The 19,320-nt window shown below is 42.0% G+C and overlaps 1 protein-coding gene across 1 annotated transcript in view; it reads left to right on the top strand.

Moving 5' to 3' along the window:
• ZMAT4 (zinc finger matrin-type 4) overlaps positions 1 to 19,320 on the top strand; it is a 2,296,526-nt gene that overhangs the window by 2,044,474 nt on the left and 232,732 nt on the right. The window contains exon 7 of the mRNA XM_085633137.1: positions 11,971 to 12,067. Within this exon, the coding sequence (XP_085489263.1) occupies positions 11,971 to 12,067 (97 nt within the window). The remainder of the gene's footprint in view (positions 1 to 11,970; positions 12,068 to 19,320) is intronic.

The raw sequence follows: 19,320 nt of genomic DNA, 5'->3' as shown, positions 1-19,320 counted from the left end.
TCCGTGAAGCCTTCATCAAAAGTTGCTCCCTCAGGTCCTTAGCTCTCTTTAGAGAACATACGATTGCATTGAGGTATGTCTATATGTTGGAAAGTGGATTATTAGTACTGGTAAATATGCATCTACCACTGACAATAAGGCCATTAACACAGTCTAGGGCTCAGTATAGGTCTCAATAAATTATTCACATGTTCAACCCCTGGTTGCTTGGCTGCGAGCAGGTAGGCTTAACTTAGGAGACAATTATGTAAAGCAGTTAAAAACACCAATCAGTAAATAATTAAGACACAACACAATAAAACTCCCACAAAAATTTAAAATAATAAGAAATATTTTTATCTTTGCATGACTTCAGAATGACAAAGATCTAGGGCCATATGTAGGAAGCCAAATACCGGTCGGTAACGGCCGATTTTCGGTATATATCCCGTTACCGACCGGTATTTAGGCATTTGCTATGTAGTGGGCATATTTCAGGATTCGGTAATTTACCGAATCGGTAAATTTACCGATTCGGTAAATACCGAATCCTGAAATGATATGTAGGGGGAGTGTATCGTCGGTGTGTGGATTCGTTATTTACCACCAACTAAAAGTTGATGGTAAATGACGAATACCTTTACAAAAGCATTATTGTACTATTTGAAAAGTGCAATGTGGCAGACATGCGCCACATGTGCACACATGCACGAATCAGGGGTGCAACAGGGTGTCAATGTGACACCCTGCCACCCATGATGATGCCTCCCCTATTACCGATTCGGTATTTACCGAATCGGTAATGGCAACTGGCTTCGCATTAATTCCTATGGGCCTCCAGGCCCATAGAAATGAATGGGAAGCCAGTTGCCATTACCGATTCGGTAAATACTGATTCTTAAATACCGGTATTTACCGAATCGGTAATAATTTACCTACATTACATTTACCGATTCATAAATACCGAATCGGTAAAATTCGGTATTTAAGAATCGGTAAATATAATTTACCTACATATGGCCCCTAGTGTAGGGAACTAGAGATATGCATTTTTAAAGAGTTAGCACCATATAGCACTTAGAAACCTATAGCACCAATCTAAAACATCTGGTCGCATTTGACCAGCACAAAGTCAAAGTTTCAAGCTGACCACGATGGAACCCTGCTCAGATACCCCTCGCAGTAGGCCTTGATCGAGATTTTACCTTCAGTCTTAGAAACTTTTCTGGAGCTTTTTCTGCTGGGGTCCCTTGATGCTCTTCACCTGTCCAGGTTTGGTGAGGGTTCGCAGGCTTGCTTTTCAGGGAGTTCCCGGTCAAACTCTGGAAGTTGGATCTCTGGAGCTTTTCAGCGCAATGGACCAGCAGGTCAGGCCGGCTCGCAGTTGAAGGTGTCCGGCTTGGTTCAGACGGTTGAGTTGGTCCCCTTATGGAACTTTTTTAAAAGTTGCTCCAAACTTCTCCACATTTCTGGAACTTCTTCCTGAAGATCCTCTTGATGGACCACAGTGTCAAAAACACAATCCAAGGGTCTGGAAGCCTCAAGATGGTCCTTGACTTGGAAGGTTGGGAACACAATTCCCAAAATGCCCCTGGACAAAACCCTTAAAAATACACTGGGCACACTCCTGGCAGGGAATTCTTGGTGTGATGGCCCAAGTGAGCTCTGGTAACCTGTAGCTTGCAGGGAGTCCACTCTTTTTGCCTCTTGAATCCAAAGGGCTGTTGGTCCAGATAATGCTGCAGGCGCAGTCAATCAGAATGGAAGGCCTAATGGTGCAAATTAAGTTTCCAGCTTGACAAGCCTTCCGCTTCTCTTAATTTTAAGCAGCAGATCTGAGAGGCTCTGCTCTGCTCACATATTTATTCAGTGTTCTCAGGGGTCAACCAGGAGAGCACTCCTGTCCAGTGAGGTGCAGGGCGACACCCGAGAGCATGACCACTCCATCCAAAGTGTGCCATAATCTTTTCCCAGAAAGCACTATTTCCTCAAACCTCAGTATGGCTCAACTTTCAGCAGAGTAGCAAGAAGTAGTCAAATCAACCTTCAGTACGGCTCATTTCTACAGCTCTCCTCCCCCTACCATCTGTGAATTCCTGCTTTAAGCCTGCCATTTGGTTGGGTCAGAGAGACTGGAGGGGTAGATGGACCTGGCCTTCCCTGTTTGCCCTATCCCACTTTGAAGCTTCATGCTTTATGAGTCATGATACCTCCCCCCTGCTCTGGCTCTCCTGTGTAGCAGCGCTCTCTCCAACAGATAGCCTCTCTCTGGGTGAGCCACGTATCACTTCATCAAAGCAGCCTGGCTAGTCCTGTTAACTCTGACCAATTGGGGAAGACCACAGGAAGGCTGAATTTTGGCTTACAGACAAGAAAGGCTTATAATGTATTTTCTGTATATTTTAGGATAAAATCAACAATGCCATTCTCCTATGTCCTTTAATAATAGCTTATTAAATTCCTTTCAATAGTTATGCATTCATAAACTATTGCCTTTTATCCTATTCTGGCACTGGCATGGTGTAGGTAATTCTTGGCTTAGGCGGCACCCCTGAAAAATACAGGCCCTGGAACACTGGGGGTAATTATTGACATATCGAGGCACCCTTAGGCCTATCTGTGGAACAAAACGCTCAATTCCTGTGGAGCGCCATGTTTCATTGACACCCCATGAAAATACTTGTGTATTTAATGAGTGTCCTTTCAAAGGCTATGATTTGGTATCGTATGGGAACAGTAAAATCACAAGGGACACTGTGATTTTACAGTCATTTGTGGAGCACGGACACTGGGCCAGAACAAGCTCCTGGTCCCAAAAATTCACTATTTGCCCCCATTTTAAAAACAAATCTTAGGGAAAGAACTCGGAACCCTCCTCAAAGAAGTAGTTACTGTTCATATTGCTCCTTCGCTAGAATTCTAGGAGAAGTATTACTCCTCACCAGACGCCATTGAAGTAATCTGTGCAAATGATTCTGAGATCAATCCCGTATGTCCTTCATTTCTACAGGGCATACTCCGCTCATTCATTCATTCATGCTTGGTCTCCTTCATGATCAAAAGAAACAATTGATGGACGGAATGCTGGACAATGCAAACATTCACCCCCACTCACAAGGATCTGGATTAAATCCATCATTCTTTTGCTCACCACACCACCCCAGTTTGTACCCAGCCATATGCAAATCAGTCTTGAATCTGTTCCTTGTGGGAGCAGTCCAGCCCGAACTGCCAAGCCAGGTCCTCCCTGGAGCTGAAACAAGCATCCTGGGACCGGTTTCAGGGCATCACCCTTCATCAGCCAGGCTAGCTCGAATGCAGTGGTGAAGTGAGCACGGAACCCACGTCTGGGCATACCCTTCCCACTTCGGACGACATATGCAAAAAAAACAATTGTTGGACGGAATGCTGGACAATGCAAACATTCAACCCCAGCCACAAGGATCTAGGTTAAATCCATCATTCTTTAGCTCACCACACCACCCCAGTTTGGACCCAGCCATATGCAAATCAGTCTTGACCCTGTTCTTTGTGGTAGCAGTCTAGCCCGAGCTACCAAGCCAGGAATGGTGAGCAAAAAAACGATGGATTTAGGCCCAGATCTCTTAACTGGGGTGAATGAATGACATTGTTGTGTATTCTGTCCATCAATTGTTCTTTTTGCATTTGTCACCCCGAGTAGGACTGGTATGCCCAGATGTGGGTCCTGTGCTCTCCATGCCACTGGAGTCAAGCTATCTTGGCTGATGAGGGGTGAAACCCCGAAACCGGTCCTAGGATGCTTTTTTCCAGTCCAGGGAGGACCTGGCCTGGCAGTTCAGGCTGGACTGTTCCCATTGGGTGCAGGGTCAAGACTGATTTGCATGTGGCTGGGTTCAAACTGGAATGGCATGGTGAGCAAAAAAATGGTGGATTTAGGCCCAGATTTCCCTACTGGGGTGAATGTATGACATTGTTCTACATTCTGTCCATCAATTGTTCTTTTTACATTTTTCTCCTTCATGAGACATTTCATGTTTCACACTGTGCATTAGTATTACATGTTTTCAATACTCTGTAACCACATCAATATTTTGAAGGCTACTATTTTATAGCATTCAATTAGTCTTTTTAAATAGAATGCCAAATATTCAGAATGTCCAAAGGACTTATCCTGCTAGTGGTGTTGGAATGAGGAGTGGAGAGGAGAAGTAACCACCCCCGGTAAACTTGAAAGGGTCCGATGAAGAAACGATAATAGGGGGCCCTTTAATGTGTTTTTTTATATCAGTTTTTAAAACGTGGTCAAAGACAGAATATATACAGTTTTTTTTATTTTTTACTTTGTGACTTTGAGTTTGCTTTTCTGACTGCAACATTGTATCTTGTCCCTAATGATACTGTTTCTCTGGTACAGGAGAATGTGAAGGGCGACAAATAATCGTATGTTTCTTGTACAACAGCAAATTAACATAATTGTTTTACAAATATTTAAACATATTGTTTGCTTTTGGAACAGAATCCTGAAGTCTGACGGCAACACATTTTAGTAGGGTCAGAACACACCAGGACATAGAATGTTAAATTTAAGTGATTCAAAAAATGTTGAATCACTCTGATGTGGTAGTTCCTAATTTTAATTATGCCCTTTTTCACTTTGAGATTAAGGCAATTACAGAACTAAAGATCACTGCCTTTCGTGATGAACCAGACACATCATCTAATTTAAAATGTGGTATATAATAAAATTTGTCTTTCTTCTTACAGATTGACATTTTCAAGTATGTTCAGACATCTGATTTTTAAACATCTTGGCGATTATCTGCAAAATGAGTTTATCTTTAAATCTGATTATGTCATTCTGGTGTACAACTTCAATGACATGCAAAATATGGTCCATAGCAAGCAGGAAAACGTTAGGCAAAATGTGCAAAACCACACATTAATTGTGTTCCAGTTTCTCATACTGTACTTTTATTCCCAATAAATTGCTAGAATAAAAATCAAAGCCTAGCAGAACATGTATTTTGCCTTGGAGCTTTGCCGCATTATTTAGGAGGTCATGTTAATGTTGGTGGGCATGGACTGGAATGGAAAAATATCAAGTAAACTTGTTACTGGATACATTTCATGCGCTGCATAATTAACAAAATCTCTTGAAATTACAGTAATCTGAAACAGTAATAGTATATTTAGTCCTCTTTTTACTTCCAGCAGCATAAGAGAAGTCTGCTGGTAGGCTTCTGGAGAAACGTGTATTAATGACTGGTAGGAGCAATGATTCCAATTATTTCTTAAATTATCACCCGTTTGATCTAAATGGCTCCATACAAGTCATACTTACTGAAACTATTTGGATTCTTATTGCTGTGCTCTGAAAATGTTTGTGTTTCCTTTAAGTGTGTGAGTTTTGGCACTCCACATTTTACCACATTCCTAATGTGTATCAGGTGCTATGATACTTTATGACATATGGAAAACATCTTTGTCTCTATTTGAGATAGTATGCAATCTATGTAGCAGGCGCCTGAACCCACCGAACTATTGTACTGTTAATTGGCCATCAAATTCTGGCATAGGTAGATTTCTAGTTCTACTTTGTGTCTAGAAGAGATCTTGCTAGGCTGTCACATATGTGTTACCAAACACCTCGGAGAGTAAGGTGCTACCTGCAAGTAAACTAAACAAATGAGTAAGCTCATTCCAATACTTAGGGCCTGATCACGCTGATGGTGAGACAGCCACCGACAGCCTGTCGGTGGCAATCTCACTGCCATCATAAGCATGTTTTCCACCTGCCACATTAGGATGGTGGGCGGGGGGTTCGCGGTCGGAGAGTCAGACCACCACGGATCTGACGGGCACCATCGGGGTGCACTCTGACCCCTACAATGGTGGCTGTGCCTGCCAGGCACCGCCATAAAGATTAGGATGTCCCTCCCTGCCAGGCATTTCATGGTGGGTTACCCACCATTAAAAGTGTGGAGGAAAGGGACATTGGGAGCCCGTAGCGGGCCCCCATTTCCCCTTAGCTCTTAGTGTTGGGTTTTAGGGTGCACCTATGGTGCCTCCCTAGATATCCCTTCACCATGTGGCAGGCACTGCATGGTGCCTGCCACATAATGCAAACATATGCACAATGTGCGTTTTTTGGACTGCGGATAGTGTTGCAGTCAGCAGCACACGCCACAATACAAAAAAAAATACACTTTGCGACCACCTTGAAGGCACTCCCATTGTAATCCTGGGTGTGGGATCGCCGACAGCTTGTCGGGCCGTCCCATCCCAAGTTCAATGCCATCGTAATCAGCCCCTTAGTTATGGTGAATTGAAGAATATTTTAATTCCTAATATTCAGTAGTTAGCAGAACCATGCATCACACATTAGGCGATCAAAAGTAGCCTACAAATTATAAATGTATTTCAGATAGAGCTAATGCAATTATAGATAGTCCCATTCACAAAAAGTCATTAATCATTTGCTGTACATTTGCCACAACTAACTTCCATAATAGAAAAGCTTTACTGGTGGGCGGGTGACACCCTGGATTCATCTCACATTTTACTGCTGTATTTGCACCTGTAACAGGATGCATATTTACCCTGATATTTGAGGGTATCGGTCTTGGTTAGGGCCCATTATATACTGGTGCTGCTAGACATTGGACCTGTTTTGAAAGGACTATGCCTGCATTTATCAGTGTTTTGTGTAGGGTTGCCTGACTAAGAACTCATTAAACAAATCTTTAACAAATAAGGTCATTTTGTGAATTTCGCATTTCCTTCACTGGAACCAATAGGACTAACACATGTGATAACAATGATCATGATAGGAATGGGTTGAAATCATGAGGCATTACTATGGTGTATTTAGGGAGTAGCACAGTGTTAAAGGACGAAAATGCCTGTGTTGCATATTGGCGAGGTTGGTGGTGCGATCATTTTCTAGATACAGCTCATATAAATCTTTACTGCTGTAGTTATCCAGTGCCTAAAAACCCTCTACTAATTTTAATGTTTGCATGAGCTCACAATCCCATATTTTTGTAGTAAAAAGAGCCCACTTTAAGTGCAATGTTTGAACGTTTTTAATTACAGCGATAACTCAAGAAGTGTAAAACTGGTATCTGACAAGTAGTCATTCAGTTCCACTAAAATCACATTCCTAGTACATTGATATTCAATTTATCACGCATAGTATAAATTTGTATCTGGGATTTTCAAATATTGAAACTGATTTTAAAATGTGCTTTTACACTTGTGCATTCAAACACACTAAAACATTTACTGCTGTTCAGGATGCAAAATCAACTGTAGCATTAACACTTGTAAAACACAAGGTGTGATGGTAAATGCAAGCAAGTGCAGCAAACTAAAAGTGAAGATCTAGTGCCAAACAGCAAATATGAAGTTAACAGATGCAAAAAGAGGCGCACAAATAGGCACAATGTGCTTCTGTCGGAATGTTCTGTTTCATAATACAGTTTATGATGTCCTGCAAGCGTAGCACAATCAAGGGACTACTAGATACAAAGCCCATGACAACATATGACATAAAGACCCTTCACAGTTTGAACTGCCTTCAAAACCATATTCTGGTATTGGTCCATATGCAAAGAAGCACATTTTTGTTTTACAGTACTGAGATCTATTATGCTGAAGTGCAGTATTTGTGAGGCATTGTTTCTACAGGGCACGGTCCGATTTATTTAAATGGACGTTTCAAAAATGACTCACCAGCAGCAGCAACCTTCCGGCAGGGCCAGGCTTTGGGCCCTGTTGATTATATATTCACGTCCCTTTGGCATTTTGACCTTTTTAAGAGTTTTGAGGTGGCAAAATATGAGGGTAATGACCATTGGGCAACTATAGCAGTTCTTGACCTGTGTGATCCAGTATCCCCTCAGAGGGTTCTGCCTTCAGAGATGTCCTACCGAGTAGGCTCACAGCACGCTTAGATCCCATTCATCTTCAACAGCTAGCCTCCCTTCAGCTAGAGGAGATGATTGATATTCACCCTATCTATGTGGATGATGCTGTTATGTGGTACAATAGTATTGTGCAACAAGTTTTGGGCTGCATTTCAGTCAATATATGGGAAAAGGGCGTGCAGGCAAAATCCCATCCAAAAGGATTAGGGGGCTGATTTGACTCGAATTGCCAAAAGTTGAAACGATTGGTGAGACAGAAAGCAAAGAGTGTTAGGCGTCTTAACGTGCCCCCAGCAACCCAAGAGTTGGCTGAACTTAAACGGCAATATAAATCCCTTGTGCCGACAAAAAAGGCAGCCTTTTATCATAGAAAGTGGGATGAGATGCAGGAAATCATATTATTAAATGACCAGCAAACATTCTGGAAAAACGTCAATGAGTATAATGGCCAAAATAGGGGCAAACTTGTTTGTATGATTCCGGAAGCCCAGTGGGCCTTTTAGTTGACAGACTTATATAGGGGACCTTCTAGTTCAGATGGACCTCAGAAAATGTATGGGCAAACTCTCACAATTATATGGTCCTCAGTAAAGGAATTAAAGGCTGTTATCAGAGCCGCTGGCCCCAACAACATCCCAGCAGTAATAATTAAAATAAATAGTGTCCGGTGGGCTACGATTTACTCCTCCTTGTTTTTTTGGATCGCCATGTCTAGCCTTTATCCTTTCTCCTGGAAGGGGTCCATAGTGAAACCGATTTTAAAAAAAGGGAGTGGTACGGACCCTATGCACTATAGTCTGATAAGCCTCTTGGATATCTCATTAAGGATATTTTCCAAGATTATTCTAGCTAAACTAGAAGATTGGACAACTGAAACTAAGAGAATCCCACTAGAACAAGGGGGCTTTCGTGAGGGTCATTCCACCATATACCACTGTTTTGCTCTATGGGGCATTATTTGAAAGGCTCTGGAGGAAAATCAAAGGCTGTGCTGGTTCTTTGTAGATTTCCAGACAGCCTTTGATGCTGTGGTTAGGGATATTCTGTGGGGAAAACTTGCCTCCTGGAACCTACCACCAAATCTTCTTGGGGCACTCCATTCCTTGCACTCTGGCAATTGAGCTCAGGTGGAGCTAGATGAGTCGGGTCGGTTATCACAAAGAATTTCTATTGACTATGGCCTGCGCCTGAGGTGCGTTTTAGCGGCCTTGCTGTTTAGTTTATTTTTGGCAGACCTCCCAACTTTTATTTCCCAATCTGAGTCCTTTTTGCCAAAAATTGGGAACCAGCATATTACTTCTGCTTTATGCAGATGACTTGGTATTATTGGATTATACCCCAATTGGTTTGCAGAGGAAACTCAATGCCGTGGCAACTTATGGCAAGCAGAACCAGCTCCGTATCAATCTAGAAAAGACCAAGATCAATATCTGTGGAAAAAAGTACAGAGTTTTTTTGGGTATCCAGGTATGCAGGAGGTGGAGCAAGCCGATCAATATAAATAGCTGGGCTTAATTTTTAGGAGAAATCTAAATTGGGGTGCACATTGGGATGCCACCAAGCAGAAGGCCCTATTGCAGGCCAGCTATCTGTCAAGATTCAATGGTAGGTTTGGGGGCTATCTCATATCCCATTACTAAAGGCTTATGAAGGGAAGATACCTCTGCTTGGCTTGCAAGGGTGAGAGTTTTTTTTACCTTGATCCAACCTATGAATGGGATAGATTAGAAGGGGTAGTTCTTAAAAGACTTTTATCACTTCCCCAAGGTACCATGGTCCAGGCCATAATGAGAGAGTGCAATCTGGTTTCGTGGAACATGGTGGCCTCTACTCGGGCTCTAAGATATTTTAACACATTGTTGGAGGATGATGAGGTTAATAAAGTCTCCAAATTTTTGGGGGAAGAAATCCAAAGTAGTGAAAGGCTGTAAGAACTAGAATAATTGCACTTAGGAACTCCCATTTAAACAGTGGTACAGTTACATCTTGGCTCCCCTTTCCAGGCAAACGAGCACTGAAAGAATCGGTTGCTACGGTGTCTCAATCGATCGACCTACTGTATCTAAAGAAGTGATCATCCATTAGCCTCTCGATTGCTACATTTGGCCAGGATAGTGTTTCCTCCTATTTATCACGGTTACCAGACCCATGATTGAGGAATGAAATATTAAGGGCTAGGGTGGGATGTAATCCAACCTATTCATCCCGCCCACACAGGATTAGGGTGCAGAATAAAAGTGGTCTCTGTCCCTGCTCCTTGAAAATTAAATGTACCCTTACGCATATTCTTATGGAATGCGTCTTTTATTTTGCAAATCATATTAAGTTTTTAAGACCTTTGTTTTTTAAATATGATGCTCTCCATAGGAATAAAGCTGTGGAGCTATTGTCCGAAATGCGTTATCATGATGTGGCAGTTGGAATTGCTCGGTTTTTCCGATCTGTCACACAGAATTTTAATTACGAAATGTAGTGGGTTGGGGGTAGGGTAGTCAGGAGGGGGATCCTTTCAATGTATAATTGTAAAGTGTCCCTTTTTTAGAATGTTTTATGGACAAATGTCTAAATAAACTTGTTTTTGAACCTTTCTACATGGCACACTTCACATCCAATTGCAATATTTGTTCTCACAATATTTACTATTGGCATCACTCCTGGTTTGCTCAGAGGTCAGGATGAGATGGTTTGAAATTGCGCAAACTCATGATTCTTATGGGACTATAAGTTGTGTGGGGCTGCACAGGACAAGTCTTCTTAAGGTTATGGATAGGTCTGTCTTTGACCACTACTAACAGACTTCTGGAGGACTTGTTCCTAAAATCAAGCCACACTAGAAAGTGAGCTCCCTCCTTTTTGCCACAGCATGTATACCTTAACAACGAGGATTTTAATCCGCAATACAATCACAACACGGTTGTTACAACGACCACGTTGTTACCACGCAATGCAATTACCACGCAATTCATTACATCGACTTGCAGTAGATGGCACCGTAAAATTTCAAATGTATAATTTACTATTCCAACTCCAGCCTACGAAACAGTAGGGAAGGTGTTGGAATAGTAAACCATACTATTCCTTATGTTAGAGCGCCATCTACTGCAAGTCGATGTAATGACTTGCGTAGTAATGGCACTGCGTTGTAACGAGCACGTTGTGATTGTATTGCGGAGTAAAATCTGCGATGTAAAGGTTGTTTCCCTTTGCCACAGCTTTTATACTTCAAAGTATGAGAAAGGGAAAGGGAACCATAGATAGAGAGGGAACTCCTTCTCCATTTCCAGTAACCCCTTCCTGCTTCTGTGAGGCAGTCTGAACTCAGGGCCCGATCCACAAAGGTAAACATAGACCTGAAGTCTAAGTTTAGACCTGAAGTCTAATATTTGACCTGAATCCAATGTTAGACTTCAGGTCTAAGCGTAGACTTCAGATCTAACTTTACCTTTGTGAATCTGGCCCACAGTTTTTGGATGAGCCAAGATAGTAAGGAGGATTTTGTAATGAGAATCCCTAAACCAAAGACAAACAAGGAAGTTAGGCAGGCAATGGTAGAGTTGAGCAAAGAATCGATTTAGAGGTGGAAGGCTAATAGCAAATCGTGTCTGCTACCCAGTACCCTCTTTGAAACACACCTTTTAACAATCAAACAAGACCTCACTCTTTCCAACTTAAACAGAATTTACAGTTATTTAGATACACGATAGGCAACTTTAATTAAATGCATACTGACTACAAATAATATACACTGCTACATTTGAGTCATATATTTGTAATATATGCTCCAATATGCAGCACTGGGTCCCCACTGCTCTCCTCCCACTCCCTCTGAATGTGTGTGTGTCAATTGGAGCAGTGGCATCTCTTGACATTTAACAGCCAACATGACTTTAGTATGGTGCTGTCGATGGCCAGCACCCCTACTCTGACAATAGCTCCAGCACCACAGAATCCTGTTGGTATTAGATAATACTGAAGAGGGAGTTTGTTTGATCTGCTTCTATGCATCATTTGTCTTATTCTTCATGTACTACATAGATATATATCCCACAATGCATTGAGAGTATTTGATTTTTCTTCACAGCCTTGAAGCGCAGCTACCCGTGTACGCTTTGCGCCGTCACCCTAAACTCAGTCGAGCAGTACCACGCACACCTCCAGGGTTCCAAACATCAAGCAAAGTAAGTATGCCTTATGTTACTTTGAGTTTATTAGACCCGGGATGCTCTACCTGGGTGCATGTGGGTTACATTTTCCTGGGGAAGCTTAAAAGAAGAATGAGCCTGCCATCAAATATTTCCGAGGATCTTGTGGCACGTGCAGGCACAGCACTACATACTCTGCAGCGATTTAAACAGACAAGTCCGTGAGACTGATGGTGGTGGTTGCAAACCACTTCATATTTTGGAATTGATTTACCTAATGTAAGATGAACCAGTCAGTCAGTCATTCAGTCAAAGTATGCTTTATTCGAATTTCATTCATAAAAGCAGAGTACAGATTAAAAATAAAAACAATACATACAACATTTAAAATAGAATTAAATTCCCGACAATAACATCAAAATTCAAAACATACTTTCCAATTTTTTTTGACTTGATTACTAAACCTATATAAATAGAATGCACTGTTCCGTTGGTAGTGGTAGGTTATAAAGAGTAATGAAATAATTTAGATAAAAGTAATTTTAAAAATGACATACAAGATAAAAATGCAGAGAAAATTGGCATAGCAGAGAATAGTCGAGTGACTAGCAGTCTCTACCTGATCAAGAGAATAGTCAAGTGACTAGCAATCTCTGTCTGATCGACCATGCCCATCCTAAATACTTTGCGGTAGCTACTGAAATCCAAGTCAAAGTGCTAGTGCATATGATACGCAGAGCTACAATACTACTGCTTGTCCCTAGGTTTTTGCACATCGGGGTCAACCAGATACGTCTTGGAACAGCATAATATTTACAAGAAAATAAAAAATGACCGATGGTTTCTTTGGTAATGCCACAGACAGGGCAGTTATCACAAGATCCACCTATCCACTTAGCTGTCAGAGATTTGAGGGGGAGTAGACCTGCTCTGAGCTGGAAGAGAAGCTTCCTTTCTCCAGGCCTAGTTATAATGTCCCAATAAAGTTCTAAACAGGGGTACATCTTGGCCTTTAAAAATTCTCCAGTCATGGAATCAGCACTGGAGCTACTCCAGTGCCGGAAGGCAACCATCTCCCAGTATGTACTCTTTAAAATGCTTTTAGATGGAAAAGTAGCTCTCACCGGATCTTCCCAAAGTGAGCACATACCCAGCTCCTTCAGGGATATCTTAAGTGATTTTAACCATCCAATTTTGTGGTATACATCAGATCGTATGATATCTAAAAAGCCCTCAGCGTAATGAGAGAGCACAGGAGTTGTCCACAGCCTGCGCCAATACAAGATCGGACGAAGCTTTACCATATCTGAGACTGCTCTTCTACCCAAATCATATTTGAGGGGCAACAATGGGGTGCTTTTAGGAACACCAGTTATTGCCCTGAGAAATGTATTCTCCGAGGATTGAAGTGCAACCACCTTCTCAAAGCCCCAGAGCTCAGCACCATAAAGCGCAGAGCCTAGAGCCTTTGCTTCGTAGACCTGTAGGGCAGATTTTACAGGTTTAGTTATAGATTTTCTGTGCTCTGTACAAATAGCACCGGACAATTGCCTATGTCTAAGTGAAGCAATATCAATATGATGCCGCCAACTCTTCTCGCTAGATATATGTATACCTAAATATATAAAATTATTCACTACCTCTAGCGGGCGGTCGTTCAAGGTAATTTTAGTTTTAAAACTACGATGGGGTTAAAAATCATTAGTTTTGTTTTGGCTGTATTAACCTCTAAGCCATACTCCCCACAAAATTGATAAAAAATAGACAAGGCACGCTGTAAACCGCTAGGGGTTTTAGATAGGATGAGCGTGTCATCTGCAAACATTAAAATAGGGATTTTAGTCCCAGCTAAGATAGGGGCATCCACTTGTGCAGAGAGCATACGAGCAACAACTTCATTGATGTACAATGTAAAAAGCACGGGAGCCATCGAACATCCCTGCCGAACTCCCCTCTCAACAGGGAAGTCCGCAGTTACCGAGCCTAGTCCCCCCCACTGGATTCTAGCATAGTTAGATTCATGGAGCCTCATTATCAAAGATAATAACTCGCTTGGGAGACCCTGCTTTTTAAGGACCGACCATATCTTAAACCGGGGAACAAGGTCAAACGCGGCCCGCAAATCAACAAAAGCCGCATACAAGCTTCCCTTACCCAGCACAACAGTTCTCCATTGCAACAGGGTAAAACGAAAGACCTGATCCACCGTACTTGTGGACCGATGAAAGCCTGCCTGGAAGGGTGAAAGGGCATTAGACTCCTCCGCCCAATCCAGGAGCCTATTAACGATCACACGCCCCACAACCTTTTGAATAGTATCTATAAGGCTTATTGGTCGATAATTACCCGGTTGAGACCGGTCACCTTTTTTAAAGACAGGTATGATGACTGCACCCTGCCAAGATGTTGGTACCGCTGCACCCCGTGCAATCGCATTCATAAGAAGATGAATGTACTTGCACCAGCGCTCTTTGTCATTAATAAATAAGTCAGCTGGCACCCCATCAAGACCAGGGGCACGTCCAGAAGCCACAGAGCCAAGGGCCGTCATGACTTCAGCAATACTGAAGAAATTATCTTGGAACTGATCTACACTAATTTTTGTGCCCAGATTGGCATTATTTCGCTCGGCGTACTAATTTTTAAAAATTTTTACCCACTCTTCCTCTGGCACATTGTTATGCGGGGGCTCGGGAGAACACGAATTTCCCCACCTAACAATGTGCCAGAACAACCGGGAATCTCTACTGTCGCTAGCTGCCTTTAGCTCAGACCAGTGGTGCTCGTCCCAGATTTTCTTTGCCTTGGATATGCTGATTTTGTAATCCTTTCTAGCAGATTGAATCACAACAGATTGCCCCCCCTTGATGGCATTACCCAGAGCTAATCTTGCTTCCCTACACTGGTCATTATACCACTTAGCAGGCTTAGGAGCTCTTGTTCCTTTATTTTTCGCAGGTTTAAGGAAATAGTTTTTAATTGTGCAAAAAAGGGTATTGTGTATTCCTACTACCTTGTCTAAGCCAGTACTAAGTGGGTTAAAGTGCTCTATGTCCGATATTGCTTTGTCTACCTGTCCACTGATGTTAGCAATGACCTGATGGTTAGTTACTATATTTTCCCACCTTAATCTACGTATATCGTTGGTGGGGACAATCAGGGGAGGGACGATCTCAGGGGGGCCAATGGGACGGTTAATATGAGGCCACCATTTATGATTTGCACACAGGGGGTTGTGATCGCTCTCAATCCTCCCAACAACCTCCATGTCGCAGATCAGGGGCCATAGTTTAAGACTACATAAAACGTAGTCAATTCTACTATTATATCGTCCATTATCAAATGTACTGGTCCCCTTTCTGTCACTACTAGTCCTTCCATTTAGGGCTCGTAAACCCTTTTCATAACAGAGGGCGTTTAGACCGATCACATCGTTGGACCAACGCACAACCGGAGTGAGCTCCAGTTTAGGAACTCCCCATTGCCGGTCCTCTTCGTCCCCAAAGAGATCATCTTGATTGACTAGGGGTTCAAATGTTCTATTGAAATCACCCGCAATGACGATGTCGGTACCTGAGGAATGGGTATCAAGAAGACAACCCAGGGCTTCTAAAGCCTCAGATCTCCCCCCTCTGTTACTCCGAACGTAGACATTATAGATATCCAACATTCCTAATTTATCTAGGTCCATCTTAATTAGCTGGATATCACGATTATTAGTGTCAACAACTTTGATAGCTAGCTTTAAACTCTGGCGGACCCATATAGTTAAACCCCCCATAGGTCTCCCCCTTGGGCCCTTTAATGCAGGCACAGAAAAATTCAAATATCCCTGTACAAAAGAGGGTTCGCACAACCAAGTCTCCTGGAATATGCATCGGTCGAAATTATTAACAAAACTTATCCAATCCTCAGATTCCAGTTTAGAGGACAGCCCTGCAATATTCCAGGAGAGTAAATTCCCCGTAATGGCCTCAGTGCCAGCCAAACAGATGACAGATGGTGGAGAATCTGGGACAATGAGATGATTGATACGAGTGTCTGCAAATACTTCTGGCACCGAGTTTCTTAAGTCGTTAAAAGATGGAAATATATCAGGAAGTAGCGCATCAGGAACCAAGGACAAAGCCTTGGGGTTATTGAGTCAGTCCACGTCTTCGAGGTTAGCTAATGCCTCATAACGATTGCTAAGTGGAATGGAAGGAATAGGTTGGTTATAAAGTGGAGCCCCAGGATTAATAGAGGAAACTGTCTGAGATCTGGGATAAACATAAGTTAATTCCCAGGTAGTAATGACAGACCTCATATGATTTGTGTGCCAGTTAAGAATGTGGCTGACAGCTCTAGGATCCCTAAAGTTAATTAAAATGATATCCCCGTTTATATTCTTTGGCGTATTTCCCAACCAGGGTAGACGCCTAACGTGTAAAATTTCTCCATTAATATACGAGGGGAGAGGGCGGTTCTGTCCAAGCCAGTGGATCACCTTGTTCTTTAGCTGCAAATATCCCTCTACTATACCGTCCTTTAAAGTTGGTACACCAGCAAGGACAACTACAAGAGGGACAGCTTCTGGTGGCAGGTCAATAGAAAAAGGCCCGCTTATCTTTGTAATAGGGACTGGATTACATCCATTTCTCTCGTACATTGGACCTTTTTGCGTTGAAATATTTTCTCTCCGGGAATCTCTGTCCTTACTTAAAATAATGGGTTGCATTAACTTGGGAATAGTGGTTCCTCCTGCATTGCTATTGGTTACATTACTAATACTCGGATAGATTTGAGAGATAGACTCTGGTGGTGATACTGTAGAGGGTGGTACAGCAAGATGAACCAATGTGCTTATTGGATTTGAAGATTAACTACCTTTGAAAGGAGCCTCAGAATGCCATAAGATTGTCCCTTGACACCGACTGCTGAGGCATCTGATATTCACGAGGATGCACTGTGAGCAGTTTTTGTAAGGGCAAGAGAAAATAACATGAAGATGTTTTGATGTAATTATATTGAGAGTAAGTGTTTTTAGCCGGGACCAATGAAGAAAGTGGAACATTCATGTACTTCACAAGGTGTTGCAGCTGGATGGTTACTTTTCGAGAAATGTTAGTATATTCATCTAATGTTACGATTTCTTGAACGTAAAATACAACATTTCCTTTTGTTTCTATGCTAAAGGTATTTGAGCTAAGAAAACTCTCGAGTATGTATTGAAACATGATCCTTACAATAAAAGCATACTCAGTACAAGCTAGGATGTAGTCAATAAACTGGGATTCAGTGATTGTTGAGTGATAATGTGAACTTTGAAAAACATTTGCTGATATGTAATGAGGTAACACAGGCACACGTGAGAACTACTACACCCACTTTACCTTTTTAAGTTCCATTTAACACAAATGAGCAGCTATAATAATGCCCTCTGAGGCTTAGAGCGCTGCAATAATTACGCAAGAAAAGAACAGGAAACCCTGGGTAGTTCTTAACTTTTGGAAATCAGATTCTTCATATGGAGCACTCAACCACACCACCAACAATCTGCATCTTCCCACCTCAAATGTCTGTTTTTTTAGCACTGTTTTTAAGCAAAGTATTGGCACATCATTTCTTGTAATTAACTTGAGGTATCAATGCCAAATTTATATCCTTTTTTTAAACCTTCTGGGGATTTTAAAGGTACCCAGGGTTTGTACATTCCCCTGGAGAGGATCGAGAAAATAGGAAACATATAGCTGAATTTTGAGTTTTTTGGGGATGATAGAAAAAAGTGCTCCAGATAAAAGTGTCTGGGTTTTTTCTCTAAAATTGGCATCCATGACCGGGTTGCCGTGCTAAAGTAACCATCTTCCCAGCTTTCAGGATCATGCAGAGCTGAATTAAAAAAACGAATTTCTTACTATAGTTTTGGCATTTTTCAAAGAGGTAGCCCATTTTTCCTATGTTTTGTGCTCTCAACCTACTTCCAGTTTATGGTGGAAACCATTATGAATTCCATGGGTGATCCAGAAAAGCTGTAGTTTTCTGAAAAGTAGGCAAAGGCCACAAGTTCTAGTTTCTTCCTATAAGTATAACTATTACTACTGAATTTTTATGGTTTTGTGTGTAAAACGTGAACCTAACAATAACATCCCTGCAGCAGCGGTCCGTGGAGGGAGTTCCGTGGCGCGGAAACGCGGGGCAGGGTGGGGGGTACTAAACACCGGAATATGGATAATTGGAGGTAATCAATTAAATAAATAAAACAAATTGTGTAGCGTGCGCTGCACCGCATTTTGTGATGCAGGGCGCGCTACGATATTCGTTTTATTTATTTAATTGTTTACTTACCACAAATTATCCATGTTCCGGTGTTTAGTACCCCCACCCTGCCCCTCCCCCGCCCCGCCTTTCCACCCCATGGAACTCCCTCCACAGACCGCTGCTGCATCCCTGTGACCTTTGTATTTTTTTCAGTGAGTTTCAATGGCTTTTTTTAACGTCAGTATGCAGGTATATTTAGGACCATGTTTCCATAGGAAAAGTGTTTTTGACCTGCGAATAGTTTTTGTTTTGTTTCACAAATCTTCATGAACTTTTCCCCAAAAAGTGTGCCTTTATTTCATTTGTACATAGAAAGTTTCGGGGTGATCCATCAAGTGGGGTCTTAGAAAAAAGTGGAGTTGAAATATTTGTGTTTCCCATTTTAATTTCCATAGACTTTTAGACACGCCTGCAGCCAGAACTGCTAGACGGAAATACACTAAATTTAGCAGAAAACTAGCTTTTGGTCCGCAGATTGTGCTTTTCAATTATTTGGTGTAAATCCATTCAATAGATTGTGAGATATTAAAGGAAATCCACATTTGTAAGTATGTGACCATGACTACTTTGCGAATAATAACAAGCTCGTGCAGAGATCTGCAGAGCTCTGATTGGCTTCTAACACTTCAACCAGGATGTGTTGGCAGCCATCTTGGGACTCAACTTCAGTTGAGTTTTAAAAGTAAATGCTGAAAAAAAGGAAAAGAGAGCAGGGACGAATACCTAGACCTTCTAGCTCTGGTGCTGGAGTCCAAGAGGGACACTGCCAGAGCAAAAAAGCATTTTTTGTTTGAATTCATGGTAAAATTCATGAACATTGGTATGATTTTTTTTTAAAAAAGAATCAAGTGCAGTATCCTGCGCTTGTTTTTCAAGAATTCTCTGTGTGTGCCATGTTCCAGGGGCATGCTACCTTTAATAAAGAAGGCGTGGTGGCCCCTCTACTTGGGCTTAGTTGTGTCCCGGGGACCACCACCAACCCAGGGCATATG

The sequence above is a fragment of the Triturus cristatus genome, chromosome 11 (genome assembly GCF_964204655.1).
Source record: "Triturus cristatus chromosome 11, aTriCri1.1, whole genome shotgun sequence".
Taxonomy (NCBI): domain Eukaryota; kingdom Metazoa; phylum Chordata; class Amphibia; order Caudata; family Salamandridae; genus Triturus; species Triturus cristatus.
This window is presented reverse-complemented; position numbering and strand designations above follow the sequence as displayed.